At 30.2% G+C, this 24291-nt stretch overlaps 1 protein-coding gene across 2 annotated transcripts in view; it reads left to right on the forward strand.

The window, feature by feature from the left end:
- Positions 1-3286: 3286 nt before the first annotated feature.
- The window catches only part of LOC118184320 (uncharacterized), a 105929-nt gene continuing 84924 nt past the window's right edge, over positions 3287-24291 (forward strand). The window contains exons 1-3 of one of the 2 annotated variants that reach the window (XM_035353973.2): positions 3287-3522; positions 11591-11825; positions 22196-22633. In XM_035353973.2, coding sequence (XP_035209864.1) covers positions 3464-3522; positions 11591-11825; positions 22196-22633 — 732 coding nt within the window. In that variant the 5' untranslated portion in view covers positions 3287-3463. The remainder of the gene's footprint in view (positions 3523-11590; positions 11826-22195; positions 22634-24291) is intronic. The other variant, XM_035353974.2, reaches the window with a different exon arrangement.

Raw genomic sequence — 24291 nt, forward strand, 5'->3', positions numbered from 1 at the left:
TCAGCTGTCGGAGACTAAACACATTATAGATCACAGAGTACAATGCGCCTTAATTTAACATACTTAAATGTTGATGTGGCGAAGTTTTTATTTGATTTAAACTACCTGATTATGCTAGATATGCAGTAATTATTCCAGTAATCGATAAGATGTTTTGACAATCGATTAATTTTTAGGGATATTGATTTCTGATTTTTAGTCAAATTATTTATTTTATACTTGATGGAATTTATATACATATCTTTGCATTTAACAAATGACTTATACATGAAATATATGAAAGGAATTTTTTATTTAAATTAAATATTTAAAATGTGTAATAATAGCTCTAGCTTGTAGCTATTGTTCACATATTCATATTTATTGCATGATTAAGTCATTATTTTGTTTTTACCAAAGCTTCTAAGGCACTTAAATGAAATCTCAGAGGATCAATACGCCTTCCTAAAATACTTTCTAAAAATAAGTAATCAGTGATCTTGTAAGTGGCGAAATCATGGAATGTCCACAATATTAAGACACATGTACGCCGGTGCAAAAACCTTCATCCAATACGCTACATGAACTACTGCGTGCGTACAGGTTCGTAACGGATTGAATACACACAGAACCGATGAGAGTTTCATAAACATTTATTTTCCCAAAATAAACAGATTTCAGTTCTGGAACTTTTCGTAAAAGTGCTAGTACAGTTGTTCTCAGTATCACACAGCAAAAGCAGTAGTTCCACTTCAAACTACTAATAATATAATAAACACAACGCAATGCAAAGTTCATCTAAAAGGCGAAGCCCGCACGGAGATTTCTCAATACTGCGAATTCAACTCTGGACGCCTATTCTATGATCACTGGATCTGTCTACAACTTGAACGAACAATATTGACTCAAAAAACCGGTATGGACAGCCATCACAACTTATCGGAGAAAGCCATTTTGTGGTCTCAGTTGGTGGGCGGGTGGGTCCATTTGACTTTACTGAAAGGAGACAAGGCTTCAAGGAGCTTTAGACCAATCGCAGTACAGACGAATGACAAAATTTATAGCGACTGATGAAGTTCTAGGAATATTCTCCCATTATTTCACTAACTCACACACTGCATTTGTAGTTAAAAGAAAAAAAAAAAAATTGCACAAAACAGTATTATGCAGAATTAAAAATTGCACAAAACAATATTATTAACACGCAGCAGAATATGCTGCTGTGTTATGTGAAGGAAAATCCCGTTTTTTAAGGGGAAAGTTAACGCAGGAATTTAGAGCTAAGAAATAAAGAGTAAAATGGGATACCACGAAAGCAATGGTAAATAGATAAGAGTATATGAATTAAGCTTACTTCAAATCGTTTTAGAAATAAACAATTTTAATAATTTAAATTTATAATATGATTAATTTGCATTACAATCTAATAGCAAACTAAGTTTTTTTTCTTCAAGTTTACATTAAAACTGTTTTTCCGCAATTTATTTTACAGTTAATATTGGAAAAATATGTCTTTAAATAAGAAATTAGAAATAAAATATTTCTTCCCTTTTTCTTTTTTTTTTATTTTCTTTTTCTATGAAAATTATTTCTTTCAGGAAAAGAATCAGCTGCAGTCAGCGCCCCTATAAACTATTTTATTTGTGTAATGCACCCTGTCCTTTTTTATGTATTCATGTATGCATGCTTGCTTGTATGAAGATATGTAAATAATTTAATAAAAATGATGCAGTTAAATTCGATGAATATGCATTTTAAGTAATTAACCGAATAATTAGTATTAAAAACTGGATGAATTTAGCATTTATTATTTATTGCAAAAATCACCTCTAGAAATAATAAGTAATATATTGCTTGTACAAAGTAAAGGAAGTATTTTAGTTACGAAAAATTTCGGTTATCATATTTCAACTTAAATATGATTTTGTCAGTTCCCGAATCCAAACTGGCGATTTTTTTTCGTGTCTTTGTACGTACGGACAGAATTAAGGACTCTTGTTTCTAAATCTGATCGTACAATGGATTTTAAATGGATTAAGTGGATTTTTGGGACGTTGACAGGTGCGTATGTAAGTATGTATGTATGGATATCTCATAACTCAAAATGACTAGTCGTAGAATGTTGAAATTTTGTATATCGGACTGTTATAAGATCTAGTTGTGCACCTCCTTTTTTACTACAATCGGCAGTACCAGACATGTATATATCCAACCCTTACCCGGCTAAAATCCCTTACCCAGCCTTTTTCCACAATTATTGGCTGTAGTCATATATTTCCATTTACAAAAGGCCCACCAGCGGCCGAGCGGTAAAGTCGCTGAACACTGGTAGTTCGGTCCGAGGTTCGAATCCCGCGAACGGGCTGGCTGCATGGGCGTTTTCGTGGTTTTCCCCATGTGTAACGTGTATACGAGCCAGTTTACCTTAGAAAGTCCTCCACGAAGGCATCCCTCCCTTTAGGCAGATAGCCCTAGTGTGCTTTGCCATAATTAAATACATCACCACACCACCATTTACAAAAGTGTTTTAAAATGCCGAAAATGATCAGATTTTGTGAATGCAAATTTTTAAAAAATTAATATTTGATAACAAAATCTAACTACATATATAATAACAGTTTATATATGTAACAATAAATATCTAACAATATTTAATATCAGTTTGTTGTTGCTTAAAAAGCGTGTATAATTTAACAGTCAGTGGAAGTCATGAGGTGTCAACATGAATTTTTTATTTACTTCCTATAATAATTAGTTATTCACATTATTGCAATAAAAGTAATAATAATGCTGAATACTATTATTAGTATAGCAGTAGTTATTATCCGTTTTAAGAATAATTTTACTTTGGCTGAGGAGGGGCAAAAATGTTGAACGTGATGGTTTTATGTATGCAATATGTTCATGTTATTAAGTAAATTATAGCTAAACTTACTATATTACTCTTAGTACTACTGCCCTCTTAAAACATAGAATATCCTTTCTGAATTTTTGATGTTTGATGCTTTTCTGAATAATGTCAAAGTTTCCAAGGGACAGTATTGCGAACTTTGAGAAATATCGCTTTATATCTTCCTAGAACTTAGTTTTCTTTACATTAAATGCATTTAGTGCAGAATTTAAAGCTTTGTTGTTATTGTTCCAAATTTTCAAAGCTAATTGTAGGATACTCCTGATTGCACAGAAGTTATATTTTGCTTGTTTACCGCTACTTAGGACAAGCTTATTTGGAAAGCGTCCAGGTCCGAAAGTGAAGAAGAAATCCTTGAAGATTAAGCGTCCGCATCTGGTGTTTGTATCCGAAGTGCTGTCCGATTCTGACTCTTTATGAATTTCATCCAGATCTTCCTTACTTTTGCTTTACAAATTATTCTTCAGAGAGGTCGCTAAGCAAGTGAAGAGTTGGTGCGTTGCCACTGGATTAAGGCCAAATTCTCGTACGAATGCATTTTTTAGAAAGCGACTGTGAAACCGTGAGTGAAGGATGTGGCTTCTAGAGCTAGCTGTTTCCACAGGCAAGTGGATAAGTTTCTTCTTTGCATGGTAAATATTATGATAAAGGGATTAGAAGGCATGTATTTCATAAAAGAAAATAGTAATAATAATAGTATGTTTCTCTTTTAAATTGACTTAATTGCGTCATCTTACAGAAACTCGCAGTTTCATTTTATGTGTCCAGCCGAGGTTTCTAAGTTTATAAAAGTACTATTAGCAGTTTTTCTCGTCATGTATACTTAAAAATGCACAGTGGTTACTTTTGCTCATATTTAATAGTTGAAGAAGCTGGAAACATGTAAATGCTTTAGTTTACCTCGAGGCATAACGTGATTTACGTAATTTGAACAATAAAAGAGTTTACAAAATTTTGGAAAAAAAAACTGAACATGTTCAAATTTTAAAGATCGGCCAAAGGTGCTCTTTTGAAATTTATTTTAGTTTTCAGAGTTTATCGATAGAGTTGGCCCAGGTGAAATAGCGAAACATTTTGTAGGATATTAGATGAATATGTATTTAGATTATATTAAGGATAATGTATATCTTTTGTATATTTAAAAAAGGAAAAATATATGTTATGTGATTCTAAAAACATTTTTAATATTTATAAATTAGGTTTACCTTAAATTAAGTGCTTTTATATTTAAATTAATCAGATACAAAAACGAAAAATAATATTAAAAATTACATCTATTACTTTCAAGTAGTCTAGTTTGTTAATTATTAACATACATATTAAATACGAAATAATAATATCTCATTTTTTCCGAATGGCAGCAGACTTGAATGAAAAGTGAAACAACGCAAAATCGTCTTTCGAGACTAATAGCTCTTTCCGGTTATCAATGTTCTTTTTAATTAAAACCTACAAAGTATATCATGCATGCAATCTTTTGTTTCAGATCGAAATTTGGGTAAAAATTATTATATATTGAACTACCATTGTTCCAGAAAATGGCGCCTCAGTAAATGAAATATTTCGTTTAAGCCTTTATAGATTTCGTTGTTTCATGTATTAAACTAGTTTAAAATATATTTTAGTTCTTAAAATCTTTTTAAGTAAGGATAATGAAATCATGTCAGCTTTCCTCTAAAATTTCGTGCTTTAGTATGTGCTTTCAAAAGAAATTTTTATTAGAATTTAATGCAAATTCCAACAATATGTTGGAATTTTATAGTAAAATGATATTATTCATCTGCTTATAAAAATATTAATTTTCTTTGTAATGGAACGAATTGTAATTATTTTTGAGAAACATTCATTTGTTACGGATATAACTATCTTAGATTTATTCAATTAACGCTGGAAATGGTTTTGTTATAGTTTGAACAATAAAATTTTCGACAATCTCATTCCAACAGTGAGCACTCATATATTTGTTTTAGACGATTAAAATTTCAATTATACACGAGAATGAAAAATGTGAAAAACACGAAACAGTATAAATTTAATGTAATTTAAATCAGATTCTAACAAAAAGCTCGACGTGAGAAATATTTTTCTGTTACCAAATTTGCCTTCGGAGATAATGATTTTCATAATCTTTAAAAAATGTTATTTGATTTATCTCAAGTATTTTGAAAGTATGTTCAAAAATGGATGATTACGCATTAAATTTAGATCACAATTTCGAAACCATTTTTCTGTCGTTTTCACTCTTTGAAGCATTTCATTCACACAATACAACTGTTTATCGAAGTCATTTTAAATTTGATACGTATTTGTTAGAAAGAAAACGAAAGTTTTGAATTTTTATTTATTAAAATATAAATTAAATGTTTTATTTTGTTCAACAGTTGAAAATAATGTATTATTCAATACAAACACTAATTAGGTTATGGAAAATGTTGTACTATGAGGCTGCGTCCAACGGTACTGGGGTTAGCACAAGCTTATATTTCCCACCACAAATGATCCGGATTCAAACTTGGACTATGGATGGATGATTGCGATCATAAGTTCTTTGTGGCATGGAGGCACTTAAAGCTCTATTAAATCAAAAATCCTTTGAAGAGGATGTGGTAAAGGAAAAAAGAAACCCTCAAATTTAAAAACTGTTGTGGTTTGGGTCAAATCAATGATAAAGAGTAGTTAAATAGTCTTCGAATGTTTTGCCTATATTAAATAATCGAATCTACTTTTTAAAAGGAGCAAATGTTTTTCATTATTTCTGACCATTAACTAAAAACCTGATAAGAATAAAGATGGATTTTTAAAGTTATATAATTAATCAATTTATACATTATAACTTTGACAATATTTTTTTTACAAAAGTTAAACTGTATTTAAATGAATTTTTAAGATTTATTATTCTTTATCAGTTATCAGATTTTGTCAAAAATTGTGTAAATATTTATTCACTCAAATAATTTGAAAGATTGCACTAAATTTAAAGTTATTTCATATTAAGAATAGAAAATTGGAAATTCATCGCAGGAAAAAATATAAATATATTTTATTTACAATTTAAACGTCATAGTGAAAAATTCTACGAAAAGTGCCATAGTTAGATAGCACCTTATGTACGTGTGTTTATGTGTGTCTATATATGCAGAAAAACAAGGAATTTTTTTTTTTTTTTTTTTTATGGAAGAGAGATTTTAAATGATTTCAATGTTCCTCCTCCTGACGAAGTGCCACTGAAGTTGACTGAATTCCTCTTCGTTTATATTCTTTAAAGTTCATAATTTTTTTTGAATTAGGGTTTTACTTCTTTAAAGCATTTTAGTTTTAACATTTATTAAATTCCTTTATACGTTTACAGTATTTTTTTTTTAAATTTATTACTTATGAATTTCAGTTTTTGGTCTTTGCGTAAAATTGGCTCTAAATTTCTTACTTTATATCTTTACTGATAATTTTTGAGCAGCGTAAAGCAGGAAAATGCTAGGCATGATTATATTATGTTATTTAAACAATTGTGCTGTAATAATGATATACATGTATACTTATCCTCACATTTGCGTGTTACCAGTAGACACAGCATATCTGCATAATTACAACACAGCTTCGGGTAATAGGTTTGTGTAACTAGATATAATTTACAGCTTTTCAGAATTTTTTAAGTACAATTTATCCCGAGTACATTTAATAACTGTTAATATTAAATAAACGTCTTATGAAGTTATGGGCTTACATTTAGCCATTCTGCATTACCAAGAAACTACTTCTTTTCGGCTATAGTAAATTAATAATGTATAATTATCGTTTGAACTTATTGATTTGTATTTATCATGGCGAGAATATATGATTAAGTTTATCGAATGTGTGCTTAATATTTAATGAAAAGATCTAATTAAAATTTAATTCGGAAATTGTTAAAGAGCGATGATCAAATGTACTTTAACCGGCGTTCTCGATTTATGTATAACGAAAATAATCAGATTCGTTTCTAAAAGCAAATTTAATTTAGTAGTTTCAATTACTTTCGGAGTCAGTAAATTTACTTGTGAGTCAAAAATGCATTTATTCTGTACTTTTGTTATTAAATTCGAATTTTAATAATGTAATTTCTACTCTTCACTTCTTTCCAACAAATTGTAAATTCTATGAAATTAAGAGGAAAAAGTTGATTTTGTACCGAAAATGTACCAAATTAATGCTTTTGAATGCTTAATGTCCATAGTAAAAGCAAACTATCGTTTAGACTTAATTCGTGAATTAATTCTGCGGAAAATGTATGTGAAAAACTTCATTAATTCCATTAACTGCTTATACGCTTTAAAATGAAAACAATTATTAAGCATCTTGATTTTCTTCATAAAAATAAATAAAAATAAATTCCTCTTCAATTGACTTTGAAGGATAAATATACAATCGTTTACGTTCTAGAGGAATGCTAACTATATAATTCTATAAAAAATTAATTTTGTCTTCTGGTTTAATGCAAGATCCACTCTTTCGTAACGAGTAAGTTAAATTTAACTCTTTGTTTCTGGCTCGTTCACTAGAAATTGCACAGGTTGCGCTTGAGATGCATCTACACTAAGCTGGAGGTCTGCCAGCATTGTAGTTTTCAGACAAAACATCTTCGGAGGAGAAAGGAAAGACTATTTCGAATTAACCAAATGAAAATAAGACAAAGCGTTGCAAAACTCCTCCTTCATTTTGTGGAAAGCACAGTTTCATGACTTTTCGGTCAAAACACTCATACGTTTATAGTTGTATATTCCGCTTTCCAAGCCAAATTGAAAATATTAGAGGAAAAGGTTTTCTGTTAAAAATTATTTTAAGTGTCAAACTTTTATCTTTCAGTACGATTTTTTTAATTCAATTACTTTTATCTCAAGCAAATGATTTAGTTTTATAATGGTTAAAGGGTTATTTATCAGCAGTATACCATTACTAGTTACTATAAATTCCACAATATTTCGTTTCTTTATTCTATATTTTGCTGCTAATATTTTCTCATTGATAGCAGCTAAAGAATCATTTATGCACAATTTCGCGAACTGTCTCTGTTACAGTCTGGAAAGCTTATCATTTAAAAATTTACATAAATTAAAAATGAGTGTCTGAAATACCGCTAATACATGTATGTCTTATAAATCTGCAAATGATAGAGTTGTCCATTAAAAGTCAAGGAATGAGATCAGAGTGATAAGTTTGGATAAATGTTTCCTGCTCTAAATTTGAAAAAAAAGCTTTTCTTTGGAATGCAAATTGGTATCTTTTCTTTAATTGCAAAGGTGGTCATAAAATATAAATTTTACAATGCATAATCTTATAGCCAATCAACCGATTTATTTTGGATGTTGATAGAATTTTTTTTTATTATTACACCAGAAAGATTTTGTTTTGCTCACATTTATATTCCTCTTATTTTATGACTGACTTCTTATAAATATTGAAATACTCTGAAAAGTTTTACCTTGCGTAAAATTATGTACTTTGAATACAAAGTGGGTGATTGTATGCAATATAAATCTATCAGCAGAATCGTGATTTATGTCAATAGTTCTGAAAATATTAAATACTATCCCGCAATCCTGCCAGATGAGCGGGCTGCAGCCAAAGCAAATGCTATAAGTTATGTGTAACACCGAAAAGCTAATGTATAAAAATATTTCAATATGAGGGAAATCAGGTCATTCTCTCCAAGCAACGGCCAATTCGTAAATATTTTTTTTTTCTTTCTAAACAACAAAGTAAAAACTTTTGACATTTCAGTTTAATATGTATGACGTCATGATTTAAATTTCATATAATATAACAATTTTTTCTCAATATCAATAAAATAACTAGCATGATAGTAACATTCAGTTAAGTTGCTAACAGTAGCTATTTGCTTAAAATGCTGACATTAACGAAAACCTCTCGACATGCAATGACATCACATGTAATCACGTACTGTCTTCATCGTCAGAATATTACCTTATAATAATAATACGTTTAATGTTTGGCAATGCAATTTTTATTGCACATATTGTTAAACTTACAAATTTTTGATTAGCAAACTCTACGATTTGAAAGCGAGCAGTGGCAACACTTTTCGAATTAAGACCTATTTCTCTCCAACGCGCGAAATTGTTGCCATTCGAAAAAATGAGTGCAGAAATTGGTGTTTTTCATAATTTTTAATTAATATCTCGGCTGTTTAAAATCGTACGAAGATGCGAATAGTCGAAATGGCTTCCCACGAATACTTGGAATCCGCAGTTATACATGAAATGTTTTATTTTTATTTCATATTTTGTAAAATTTACAAATTTTTATTAATAAACTCAACTATTTGAAAGCGAGCAGAGCCAAAACTTTTCGAAATAAAGTAGATTATTATCTCTAACGTGCGAGACTGTTGCCACTCGGAAAAATGAAGACAAAAACTAGCGTTTTCAGAGTTTTTAATTAATATCTCGGCTGATTAAATCGTACGAAAATGAAAATGGTCTAATTGGGCTTCGAACGAATTTTTATAGTCCGAGGTACTTCTCTCGAAACTGAACTCCTCGCCGATCCGAAGGAGATAATGGCACAAACAAACGAACAGACACGCACAGATTTTAATAGTATAAATACTTGTATGTCTGCTAAAGTCCTCTGACAAGGAAAAAAATTGTAAATTGTATTTATTAAAAATTACAGTTTAAATTTGTCGAATATCCCTCTGAATCTGAATAAAAACACATAAAAAATTGATAAATAAAAAAATCAATGTCTGTTATGCACATGGTTGAAATTTTAATTCAAAAATAACATCGAAAACATAATAGTCATAGAGCTAATCCCAATTATCTTAAAGATGAAAATCTAATATTTTAATTATACAGAGGGTTACTATAGATAACAAATGTATTAATATGTAACAAAAAAATTTTAAACACGAGTAAATGAAAATTTGAACGTAATAGAAATTCTGTCTATGTTACTTTAGAGCAGAGTTTCTTAAACTGTTGGGTCACGACGGACTTAAAGTAGGAGGTCACCAAAAATTTAGCAATTATGGTATCTCTTTAACTTATTATAATAATTTTATAATTAGCAAATATTTTTACATAATGTGTCTGAAATAGATAAGACAATACATACAAATAAAAAGAGAACGTTTCGACACTTTTTAAAAAAAAATAGAAACGTTTATTTTATTTAAAGTCAATGACCAGTTGTATATTAGCGTGAAGAATATGATAGTTTCATTAACTCGTTTGTCAGATTTGCTTATAGGGGGTCCCCTAATATTTTTGTAAATATTAGGGATAATATTTTTGTAAATATTAGGGGATCCCCACACCAAAACGTTTAAGAAACCCTACTTTAGAGCACCATCTTAAGCTTTAAATAATATTTTAATAGTGTCATGTTCACTATTTTACGGTTTCAGAGCACCATAAAGAATATTGAAGAACAAGTACATTTAGGAATGAAAAGAAAAAAAAATCAATCAATAAAAACAGTGATAAAAATAATAACAGCAATACTTAGAAGACAAACATCTTATAATTTCTATGAAACATTGCGTTTAATTTTTTTATTCAAGAGGTTTATGTAGCATTCATCTCGGTATATGTTTACAAGAAATCTAAGTATTTTATTTCATTTTCTTTTTCACATCTTTATTCAGTGTTTTCATGGAATATTATTTTTCTTTATTTTTATTGTTCCTTAAAATGTTTGGTTTTCAAGCAAGAAGGAGCAATATACCAGAAAACAAGAAATACTTTGAAGGACTTAATTTCTTTAAAGAGAAACATAAATAAAACATTTAATTATCATTGCAGAACATACGAAGAAAATATTAATTAAATACGTCTATATGTAACAAAACTCGCCTTAATCTCCTAGTAATAAAAAGCATCTATAAGTAACAAGAGTCTCCGTAAAACTAGTACTAATAAGAATTAAAAGGATAAAATAAATTAATGATTATGAATATTAATTTTAATAACCTTCCAACGAAAGCAAAACAGCAGAATGACTTTATAAAAGATAATATTTACTATTTAATTGGGAATTGATTTGGAAACATGTGCACTATAGTATTCACAAAAACATAAAATAATTGTATATTTACATTTATAAGTAGCTACAAGCAAAATTTAACTGCTAAACATGTTAAATTATATTTTTAAAGATATCAAACCATTAAAATATACAATGCAAAATATCGAAATGACGCAGATAATATTCTGAAAAGTTCTTAGTTTTTACGCCAAATTTTTATAGAAAACATGAAGTGAATTAAAAGTATCAAAAGATAAAATATTTAATCAAATGCATTCATAAGTAATTAATTTAAATTTTGAGAATAACATGAATTATTAAGCTATTGCCACCTATTAATTTAAATTTGAAAATTATTTGAATTACTTACACAATTACGAATTCATCAATGAACGTTTCTAGGGTCTTCAAGCACAAATTTGGAAATCTATATTATACCAGGTATTTGTTTAATATATCTTTGAGTCCGCGTATGTGATTCAGTTAGTGTGACAAGGTTCGGTAAAACACAACGAAAAGCTTGTTACTCAGAACTTTAGAAACTCAACAAAACTTTTGTTGACCATAAGGTTAGACTTGCAATGATTTGCGCGGGTAAACTCTTGGAAGTTTTATTCTGCTAATGCAATGCAAATTGATTCTTCTGATTAGTTGTTACATGGAATGTCTTTCCAGGATCAAGATGTCTTGCAAACTTCCAGCCATGGTTTACTCTGCGCCAATCAAAGAAGAGACCATGGAATTAGATTTCGGAGAGTACAAGCCATCTTCCTCCTTACAAAGGAGAACCAAAGCTAAGAAGGACAGATTAGTTAAAGATTCATATTCTCTATGGAGTACACTTCCTGATATTATTCTCGAAGATATATTCTCAAGACTCACCATCAAAGAGCGCTATTATGCATCTCAGGTAAGTAGAAGGTGATTATGAATTAAACATTTTCGTTCATTAATATTCAGTATACTCTTTGTAACGGAAATCAGCTCATGGAGTACGAAATTTATACGATATTTAGCCGGGAATATGCGCTCAAACAAACGTATGATATACAACATTTACTTCCATTTATTTGAGAAGTTATCAGAAATTGTGTTCATGAATCCCTGACCGGAAAATATAAATGAAGATTCAGAATTTTGATATCTTGATAAGCACGTATCACTTGCGGGGACAAAGGCGCGGAAGGTAAAAACCTCTAAAAGGCTATCTAACTACCTATATATTAAAACATCACGGTGTTGCATCCGGAGATGTTAAACAAACTTAGAAAGGTGAATAATCTAGTCGTTTATTTTCCTCTGAAGAATCGATAAGCAACGGACTTGCAAAATTGGTACGAGTGAATGTGTGGATAAGCGAAAATGGTAATAGTAAACGCGTACTATTATGGAAATCAAAAAGTGAAATTATTAATTAATTAAACTGAACTTGGTAATTAAAATGATTTAATGAATCATTTATGAAGATTACTTCATAAATTAAATAATAATTATAATTATTATAATTATTATTTAATTTATGAAGTAATTTTTTAACATTTAAAACAAATGAAACAAGAGAATCATTGTTAATACCACCGGAAGAACCTGACATTTCAAGGGGAATTAAGATCCCCATTTACAATCACCGACAGTTCATCAGGATCGAGTTTTGTGTTTTCGCATTTCGGAACAAAATGTCCATTCCAATTTTAAAATTTCTAATCAGTTTTATAAAATCAGACTTCAAATCTTAAATAAGTTCATAAACGTGAAAAAGCTCCGATGATAGCTAATTAATTACAATTCATTTCGAAAATAAATAAAAATAAATATAGTATTTATACAGAACAATAAACTTAACATAAGAATAAAGGAATGTATATATATATATACGGAGAAATGAAATCCTCTTGATTACTATATATGGGGATTCCAATTCCCCTTGATAAGACGGGATTCTTCTGTTGAATCAACAATGATTCTTTTGTTTTATCTGTTTCAATTATTTAAATTTACTTCTTTTATTAAGCAGTTTAAATACCATTTCCAGTTTAATTAACTACAAATTCCAATCTTTAATTTCCACAAAAGTAGACATTACATATATGTATAAATGAAATAATTTTGATATTGAAGACATGTATAAAGTAGTTGCTCTCATAAACGATTTAATATTGTTCTTGATTTAATATTGATTCTTTGTGATGACAAAATTTTTTTAAGCAGAAACAGATAATTTGGTGCAGCAGAGATTCTTATTTCTGAAGAACTAACTAACTACATCAATATACTATTCACAATTTTTAAATACGTTTGAAGAAAGAAGAGGCAGGCTGCAAGGAAGTTGACAGCACAGAAGCTATAGAGAAAATATTTCTAAGATGAAATCCCTTTCCAAAAACATTTAACTTTGTTTAATTTCATTTTTATTTGTTAATATTAAGTTTTGATTCCAAATGTGAAATCATTATTGATTGAAGCATTATGTAATTGCCTACGACATTAGTGTTTTGCAAGGCTCATAAAACATAAGTTAATTTTGAAATGATGTAGTTTAGAGCAATTACTTGTAAGCAGTCGCTACTTTTAGCACAGAAAGAATGAATAATCAAATTAAAATACGTAGTTAAGGGATTATTGCAAATTAAATTTAGAATTTTGATTTATTTTTTTATATTTCACATACATATGTTCAGATGGAAACATTATATTTATTTGATTTCTTTGAGAGTATATTTTTTCAATATATTTATTCTTGTAGCACAAAGTTTATTTATTTAATCCTGACATTCTTTAGAGAATAACTCGCTGATGTATACAATTAAATAATAAAGTATAACTGAAATTAATCTACACAGGTAACGTTGATTAATTCACTAAAAATAAATTATGTGCATTTTTAGTAATAAATCACTCTTTAATGAAATCAAATTATTTTACACATATGTTGGATCTTCAAATTTGGATTTGGCATGTATTTCGAGAAATGCTAATACATTGTATATTACATTACTTCAACTAAACAGACTGTATTTTCTACAGCTAATATTAAACTTAGGTTTTTTTGGGGGTCGATTTTGCTTCGTTAATAGCAATAAATAGTTAGTTTAGTTACAAAAAAAAAAACTTTAATATGTAAGGATATTATGTTAGTTAAACATTTATTCTAATTTAAACCTTTACTGTAACTTCTTCTTTCCGTAGTATTCACCAGAATACAATTTAATTGCTAGAGTATTAAGTCGAGGGTTTGGTATATTTTAGTTATGCAGCTTTTGGCTGCTTCGCTAGTAGTTTACATCCTATTGCCAACTCTGCAGAGATTATTCCGAATTTAGCCATTTTTTCCAGCCAAAATTAAAAACGAGCCATTTAAAATAAATGAGCCACTTTAAGTAACGTTATTCAATTCCAACTTCTGTTATTTTAAATATTCACAAGTTGCGGAGTTTTGTTTATAAGCACAGATGGTGCTTGCTATTGAATTTAAAGATTTAATGGAAAGGTAATATTAACCTTCAAAGGACTTAATCATCTTAATTTAGACTGGAATGATAAATTTCTTGACAGTTTAGTTAGCTGTGAGAGACATTGATTTAAAATTCTACTCAAGTAAAACCCAACAAATATTAATGCACTACTGTTTACATTATTGTTTCAGTGTTATTACCTATTTATCCATAAAGTAGTTTTAATATTTTCATTATAAAATATAAATTATTGCAGGTATTAATTGTATTTATACATAAAATTACGATTAATATAAGCATAATGAAAAGTATGGTATTATGGAAGTTATGCTATAATTTAGTACAGCTAACTTTGTTGAATATAGAAGTACAGAGATATAATTAATTTAAGCGTATGTACCTCTTTCTATCAGGTAGAAAAATATCTGGGCACGGCTTTGCTGAACACGAATTTACATGTTAACGATTCATATTCACATAACTGCAAACAACTTTAATAGGTATGTGAAAGTTTTATTTAATTGTAAATCAAAAAAGATAACTGTAATTTTAGGTGAAGAAACAAATAAATTCATATAGCTCATAATGCTCGGAAATATCGCTGTTACCCAATCTTTCGTAACAGAAACGTGGAACTCTCTCTCGTCTCTGGGGATATCAACAAGATAAATTGGAAAAATATTTAAAAACAAATACTTAAAATAACCAGGTGTAGTTTTTTTAAAAGTTATTCAATTAATTCAATCTTTTTGCTACGCATAGACAAACTCCCAATAAACTTCAAAGAAATTAATTCAGCAGGGAAAAACAAGGCTCCGTCGCAGAAAGTTTATTATCCTATAGAAATTAAAGACTAATTTACTCTCATTTCAGTTTCCATAGCTAATTAGTTAACTGTGAACTATTAAACATGCTAGCTGGACTAGCCTACATGGGATATATTTTATGTATATAATACAACATATATACCTGAGAATGTAAAGTGTTTAATGTACAGAAAAGAACATCGAAGTATGAGTATCATGATTTTATATATATGACACTTTTGGAAACTGAAACAAAACACCTAGAAATGACATCAACTTGAAGGGAAATACGTAAAAACAAAAAATACCTGAAGTAAGTAAAATTATTTGTTTGTCTTATCCATGCTGACAACAATAAGCATTTTTCGAAAATCTATATTTTAATTAAAGAATTTAATGTCTGAATATAACACATAAACACGAAACTTAGAAGTTATATTTAGTTGCAACATCTTATAATATAGCACATTTAATAAGTATTTTCAATACTCATCACTGGAAGCTTATTATAACTGGCACTGCAACAGTAACAATAACTGCTTTATCATTAATTGTAATAATAAGCTACAGTACGCACGATTTTACATATTTCGCATCCTCAAATATATTTGAATATTTATCCTCATTACATCGATTTTGAACAGTGATCTGAACACACAGATGTGAAATTTCCATCATGTGTATGGTGTCGATGTTTAAAAATGATTCTAGAGTTTCTAAGAAACACCATCTGAGATTATCTGTCAGTCAAAATATATGCAATGCACTGCTGTATCTTCGAATTTATCGGCAGTTTATTATAATACCAGATTATTGCCTTGGCCATGATGACCATGAAATTACGTTACATTTTAAAATATCTAAGAATTATCCTGTACTTTTTTTTTAGCCCTGAAGGGGCTATTTGTCTCACAGTGGGATTTTACGTCGGTTCATTACAAGTAGGTTAAAATAAATGGAGTGAGCCTTTTCGTATGTACCGCGCAATGAAAATGAAGCCACATAATGTCACGGTATGATGTCAAGACTTATCATGACAGCTGCCACAAGCGGACTTCCTACTGGTTTTGTTTAAATTCTAATCGCTGCTGTCTACCTGTTAGCTACTCATAACTTAACAGTTATATATGTCTCATAACTTAAAGTTATATATGTCTAACTTAAAGTTAAATATGTATAATTTTGACACTAAATGTTCTCTGTTTAGTGTTTGACGTATTTTTTTCAGATACCACTAATTGTTTTGATGTTTCAAATTCGGTTACCTTTCTCAATTTCAAATAATAATCCCAACTTGTAATTAATCTAGACGCGAATTGTACATTCCTTGAGTCTTCTTAATTAATATGTTTTAAACAAATTTTGGAAGACGGTTCTAATTCTTTTAGCACTTTGCATTGACCTTTTAATAATCTCCCATTTTGTAGTCTTTAATGCATGTATTAGCATTTGTTGCTTTTCTCCTAACAAATTAATTTAGAAGAATTTCCGATTTAAATTTCTCTGGAACATTTTTAGAAATTAACGCTCTTTCTAAAGATGAAAAGAAATAACCCCAACCTTCCTATCTATTTGGAATTTTAGTTGTTGAAATCCGTATACTTTTAATAAGATTGTCTAGAGCTTCTGCACTGTCCTTTCTCCACGAGGCTTTCACCCTTTTACTCTACTCGCAACTTCGCGTGTTCTAGTTCTGATTTCCCTCTTTCCGTTTTTAATTTCACAAGTTCGAGCAATCGGCTTTCTTCACTTTTTCTTTCCCCGATAATATTATTTGCTATACCTTCAACTAATGCAGGGTTATTTTTATATCTTTCACTAATTTTAATTTTATTAATTGAATCTGATATAGTTTTCGCTTCCGAAATGTCTATAGTATTCAGTTCTACAGCAAGACGTTGAATATGTTCCTTTTCGTACTTTTAAACATGTTGAAACTACTTTTACAATTAAACGCAGGTACCTTTTGATTAAAAGTAATCCACAAGTTTTTATTTCATGACGCTTGTCTTCCAAATTTGATGCACATTCTACAGAATTTGGCACAAACATTTTCACTGTATCGGTAACTTCGGCGACCAACGGGCCAACAATCGGTCTGCCAATTGCTCAGTTAAACACATATTGAAAATAAATACACTTTGCACAAAAACACCAAAATGGATTTATCTGTCCCTCTCTGTTTAGTGTATAGAAAAATCACAATGCAAATAATTGTTTCAAATTTAATAAAACATAGGTATGTGAACATGTGTAAATGGTAACTGCGCACTCTGCAAGAGCTTAAACATCCTTAACAAACCCTTTTCGGTGACCGTTAAAATCTGAAACCTTTCGTATTTTTTTAATAAATTCTTATTTGAAACTGCTGAACATTTTACGCTGAAACCTTTCGTTTCAGTCTTATCATGCCTCTGAAAAGACAACATCAAATGCTAAAAACACACAACAAAAACGAAATCTCGAAATTAAATCTCTCCCTGATAATATTTTATACAAATTATGTACACATGTCATTTGCCATAGTATTATATCTCAATTTACAAACATGGAAGGAAAAATAATAAAAATTAAAGATAAGATTGGATAGATTGAAAAGGTTTTGCAAATAAGATACGGTGCTACTTTGGTAGACGGTTGCACGGATTTTGGCGATTTGTGTTGGCGCAATTGTTTGCGCGATTTTTAAAAACGTCAGCCATCTTGAAAAACGCTGTTTTTACGCATAGTAAAGTATTCGAAAGTTTAAAAAAATAAATATCGTTAAAAGTAATGGATTAATATTTTGTTGAAAATGTCGCTTTTTAAGATGGCAGCAAGGGTAAATAAATACATTTACTATGAGTATAAAATACTAAAGTAAGGTTACTATTACTTTCATATTGCAAAGAGAATAAAAACACCGCTATAAAAACATTGTGCCAACGTTTAATTAGATTAAAATATTACTGAAATTGAATATCGAATTAAAAACAATCATACCAACATTTAAAAGAATTAGAATATTATTAAATTCAAATACTTTAAAATACGTTATATAGAATATAATTAACATTAAAACATATGGACAATAATTATCTCAGCAATTTTTGAAAATAGTGTATTAATTTTTTCAAAAAAAATTGAAGTATGCAATTATAAAATAAAGGAAAAATATGTACTTATATTTTTTTAGTCATTTAACCTTTTGCTTGACAAGTACCACAAAAAAATCGGAATCATAATTTAAATAACACCTTTGAAGATATCTTTCAAGGAATTCGAAGATATGAATTAAATTTTAAAACGGCGCGGAAATGCACAAATTTTCAGTAACCAATCAGGGAGCTGAATACAGCTCGTTAATGCACAAATATTCTATAACCAGTCAGAGAGCTTATTACATCACGCCTAGAATTAAAATTATTTAAAAATTCATACATAATAAAATCATTTTTTTAAAAAATGCAAAATTAAATTGTATTTTAATATTTAACAGCCATGAATAATGTTTAAAACATTAGATTAAATTTATACATATAAAAACCAATTACTTTTAAAGTAAGGTGACGTCATTGGTTACATCATCCACAACATAAAATTTCATAAAATATGATAAAGAATAAAATTTTTATTTCAAATAAAAATGCAAAATTAAATTGATTTTAAATATTTAGAAGCCATAAATAATATTTAAAACACGGAATTTATGCACAATAAAACACATTATTTTTTAAATAAAATGACAACAAAATATCGGTTACCATAAATAACTTATCCATCAATGGGTTTACCATAAGTTGTATTACTTGCCAAAAGAAAAATCGCCAACAAATCGCCAAAATCCGTGCAACCGTCTACCAAAGTAGCACCGATACATTTTATTTATGAGTTGTGCCTTCAATTTATATTCTATCAGTGTTTTGTAACCAATGGATATTTTAGGAATTTTAAACGTCACTTAATTTATCGTACGATTTAGTTATTTTATCATAATTTGAATCCACTTTGCAAGCTCTGTTTACTAAATAAATTCACAGACATACGTAAATATAAACAAAAGCGCGTGGTAACAGTCCTGAGGTATGCACGAGGAAGTTTGCGATCTTAAAATAGACGCTCTCGGGAGAAAAGAGTTGAAGAAATATTGCAGAGTATATTTAGCGCTACATGTAAACCGTAACCGAAATTTACATTTTTTGTTTATTATGCTTGCCGTACTTAAATCGCTATTTCAAATGTCAGGGAGTATGATTGAACGTAACTTTCGAACGAGGGGGATAAAATTTGGAATTAACTCAAGTTGAGTGTCCTCCGAATATGTACAGTTAAACACGTACCATACTTTACATACTAAATGATGGCGTCTCTATCTAATTTGAAAAAAAAATGGTTTTATGTTCAGCAGAGGTGAACACGTGTAGTACATACGAGGGCTAGTTTAAGAAATGGGAAAAGAGCTGCCAATACGAATAGAACAATATATTTTATTTAGACAATAGCTTTTGATAAAATGAACACAGGTTATTTTAAAATATAGAGTAACATTGCTTTTTTCAAATTATATTTGAGAATGGGTTCGGAAATGAAAGACTCCTACAAAAGTGAGATAATATGCATGTTCACTGAACGCGTGCAGAAGTGCAGTGCTGCTGTTCAAAAGAGCATTATTCGCTTTTGTCAATCTAATTGATGTGATAGTGACGTCAGTCAAGCGGAAAAGTAATTAATGTTGCTAGAGTGCAATTAGGATTAAAATACGTGCGCAGCGTGTTCAATTTAATCTATATGCTGGTTCGTTCCTGCTGGTCGAACGACTGCGCGCAGGTTTCTTTTTTTTTTCCCCTAGTTATAAGTATATAATTTAATAATTTATTTTGGTCTTAAATACTAAAAAGGCATGTTTTACCAACTTTTGGACAAAACATCGTTGGATAAGGTGCTTGCACACGTTAAGTTCCAATTTACAGGATACCGACCGAATTTGGTGCCTCTATATTTTGCCGCCTGCTTGCGAGGCATTTCTTGAGTACCCAACAGGAGCTGGCTGACTAATATTCTAATCCTGGTTGCTAATTTGTTGACCTAGAACAGCGGTTCTTGAAAATTTTTCATTCATGACCCCCCTTTTTACCATAGAATATTTTTTTTTCATCCTCAGGGATGTTGTTCTTGTCCTCAGGGATGTTGTTTTTGTCTTTTCCATGTACTATCATGAAAGAACGGTTTCCAGAGCGTTAAGAAGGCTTACATTTCTATTTTCCACTCCAATTTTAAAGGACAGCACACCAGGGTGGTGGTCTGGGACACACTTATCCCTTTCTCCTACCACTGAACCACACGACAGGCTTGCCATATATTTAGGATGTCTAATGCGGAAAGGCACTATACATTTAGAAACATCCATGCTTTCTCTGGGATTCGATCCCGGTTCCTTCGGTACCGCAAAAAGCTCCCCTAACCACTATACCGCGTGGGCGGCATTCTTGGATTCCCATAAATAATTTATTTCTTCGAAGTACTAGTTAGGATTAGTTTCAAGCATGCAAAAAGTAATGAAAGAAAATCATGTTACAATGAAAACGATATGATTGCTTTTCTTACATAGCAAACTAAATCAAATTAAATTCAGCTGCATTTGAAAGAACTGGACGTAAAATATCTTCAAAGTTGAACGTCGTTGAGCGGCAATAAATGATGAACGGCTTTTCGATTCAAAAATAGTTAAAGGGGAGAAAGGTCGCTTTATATAAACATGTGATGCTGAATGGCAGAAGAGCCTTTAATCTCATTTCAGAAATTTAGAGAAATTCATTCTAACGCCAATCCAGAATTTTGTCAAGGATTTTTCTAGAAACTTAAGATTTGAGTCACTCGATAGCTCAATAAATTCTTTTTCGGCTTTATGTGGCGGGTGATTCATTTAATTAATGTCAATTAATATAATTTCTTTACAAATGTCATTAATGTAATTATTTTTATTCAAGTATCTGAAATAAATTTTTGCGCTCTCATACAGGGCCGTAACACACAGTTTAAGAAACGCTGATCTAGACTAATTGTATCATCTTATACATTAGAAACACTTAACTCCATTTTGAATGCAATTTTCACGGTAATATTTAAATTCTCGTTCAAGATAATTAGAATATTGATGATCGTTAGGCGAATTATCAAGCTGATTAAAATCAGTTTTAATGAAGGTAATGATTTTTAACCGCATCTGAAGATCAATCAGCGGAAGCCTTTACAATTATTTGCTTCAAACTGGAGGTTAGGCATTCCAATATGCATGATGTTCCAAATACGAATGCATTAATTTTCCTTCTGAAACGGCTGAATGCGAATATTTTCTCTTCACTTTTCGTTCTCGTTTATGAAATTTTCTAGTTTTCTCGTTTATGAAATTTAATAACTGTTATAAAATTAGATGGAAAACCATGCTTAGCTTGCAAGTTACATAACTCTTGTGGATTGTGAATCTGAAATGTCACATTTCCGACCATCAGGGAAAGTATGAAAATATGTACACATCAAGAAATATGTATCTCCTGTTATTATACACTTTATAATTTAGCCTCATGACTTTACGGGTTGCATGCAGCCATCAAGTTTTAAAATGAACTGCGAGTTAGTTGATATATCAGACAACTAGAGAATGTTATCCTTTGAATAAATTTATAATTTTGTCATGTTTCTTTTTCCAATCAATCAGCTGTCTTTTCAGTCATTGCGCGACAACTGATTTATCCAACACTAATTTTTAACAAAAATGAATAACTATTGATACAAATATTATTATGTGTATTCTTATTTAATAAATTGATACAAATGAGTACACAAATGAGTTTCAAATTCACAGCGATAGATAGAATGCAGAATATGATTTGCTGAAAAGGAATAAAATCGTCAAAGGTATTTTTAAAATTAGAACGCTCAGTGTAATAGCACACTGGAATTCCAATATGTGAAATGCTTTTATAATATTTAGGTTCATCACAATACTGTTTTTAACGTTCTTTTGTAATTTTAATTTTAACTAGGTTTGCCGAAATTGGAACAGAATATTTTATTCCCGTAGAGTGTGGGATACCTTCATCCTCGAGGATAGAACTCTGACTAGAAGAAAATTCAACTATTACATGGGTGATCAATATGTTCTGGACCATCACCGGACACAGTTATGCTTACACAAAGTGGCACGAGGCATTCGAAAGCTCATCATTAAACCTATGGAGAACTTTTTCAACCTTTATGAGTTCATGACCATAGTTTCCTATTTCTGTGAGAATTTTGAAGCCCTACCTCTGATTAGAACTTTAGACTTTACTTTCGGATGCGAATTTTCAGACGAGAATCAGCAAGGAAGAGACGAAAAGGTATTCGGCACTGGTGGAAAGTTGCTGGAAGCATTGAAAAGACTAATGGATGATTTGACAGGGCTGAAGAATTTGTCTTTACAGGATCTGCTTCTGGAAAAGGTGAGAATTTATTATGCTATATATTTATTCACTAAATATTAGTTTAATACTGAATTATGAGTGACTTTGATTTGAATATAAGAGACATGATGCTTCCCGAATTGATTAAAATAGTCTGCAGCAAGCTGTTCCGTATACTGGCTTGGTTCGTATACTATATACCAATAATGGAGTGCTTAATGTCTTTCGAAGTTAATTTTGAAATGACTTTCTATAAAGGTAAACGACTGGGATCATGAAAAAATAGTTTCCATCGTTTCAATATCATTCATAAAATTTGAAATTAAGTGTAAAATACATAGTGCATGCGGGCAGGCAAAAGAGGCAGTTAAGTCTAACGAGAAGGAACATAAAACTGCTACTAGAAGAAATTACTCTAAGTTCCCGTTAAGTTGATAAAGTCTGGGATTGGAGAATGATCTTATTTAAGTTTTATGTATAGTATGCAAGCTAGCATTGCTTCCCTTAATGTTTTGAATGATTTATGAATGCATAGTTAATGCTGGAAAACAATATATGCCGTATTTGCCGGCGCACCCCCATTTCTAGACACATATTTGAAGGATAACACTTTATTACTGATCATTATAATTAATTTACACAATTTTAAATATAAAGTAATACACTACAAAGTAATAATTTCTGCAAATATCCAATCTATTTGGGAAAGGACATCTCCAGAGCTAAATGAAGAGTCTCTTGAAACCTCTTCTAAATCAGCATCTGGGTCCTCATAGAATAAATTCCTCTGTACCATTCAGTGCATTACTAATGTCACACTTCTTAAACGATTTAAGCACTGTCTCTGTATTCACAGAATCCATGAAACTTCGACCCATTCACAAACTTGCGAAATCCTAGGCCTCTTCCTTCTTCCTGATGGTGTAACCTCAAAATTTGAAGACTGATTGAAGACTCCCAGATGCTCCACTTCCTTTTCATAAATCCTTTAAAAGGTTTATGGTTAAATGGTTAAAATGCTACGTAACTGTAATACTCAAACACTCGCAAAGAAACAAGGAAAAAGTAGCATAACTCCGAATAAAGTAAGCATCGACGTATAAGACGTATCCTGTTTTTTAGACCTATTTTCAAAGACAAAAAGTGCGTCTTATACGCCGGCAGATACGGTAATTCTTCAAAATCTTCATAGATACCTTCTGTAATTCATCTCATCTTCTGTAATTCATTCATTCTTCTGTAGGCTGATTTTTTTTTTCTGATTGCAATTTCTAAACCTTAGGCAAAATCCCAGTACTTTTACGATTTAAGTTCTAGCTGAAATCTCTGCACAACTTCGCTTTCCAAACCCTGAGTTCCCCCATATTTTCCAATCACTTCCACTTTACAATCCCTACTACTTCAGATCCCTCTCATTTAAAAAAAATTCTCATATATCTTTTATTTATTTATTAATACAAAGCGTCTTGATGCATCCCTAACGTAAACCTTTTTGGTGTTCTCCAGTGAGTTCCACGCATATGCTGCCTCTTTCTCGTTATATTTAAGGGAGTGTGGACTTGAAAATAGCTAAAAATCAACCAAAATCTTGAATTTGTTTTTTTACTCTCGTAACATTCCATATACATAAATACATCTTATTCAAAAAACCGAGTTCAAATCTTCTAATTTTTAAAGAAGTTACAAGCATTTAAAAT

This window comes from Stegodyphus dumicola, chromosome 3, assembly GCF_044657685.1.
Source record: "Stegodyphus dumicola isolate Sdum_Otavi_A_Nest chromosome 3, ASM4465768v1".
Classification (NCBI taxonomy): domain Eukaryota; kingdom Metazoa; phylum Arthropoda; class Arachnida; order Araneae; family Eresidae; genus Stegodyphus; species Stegodyphus dumicola.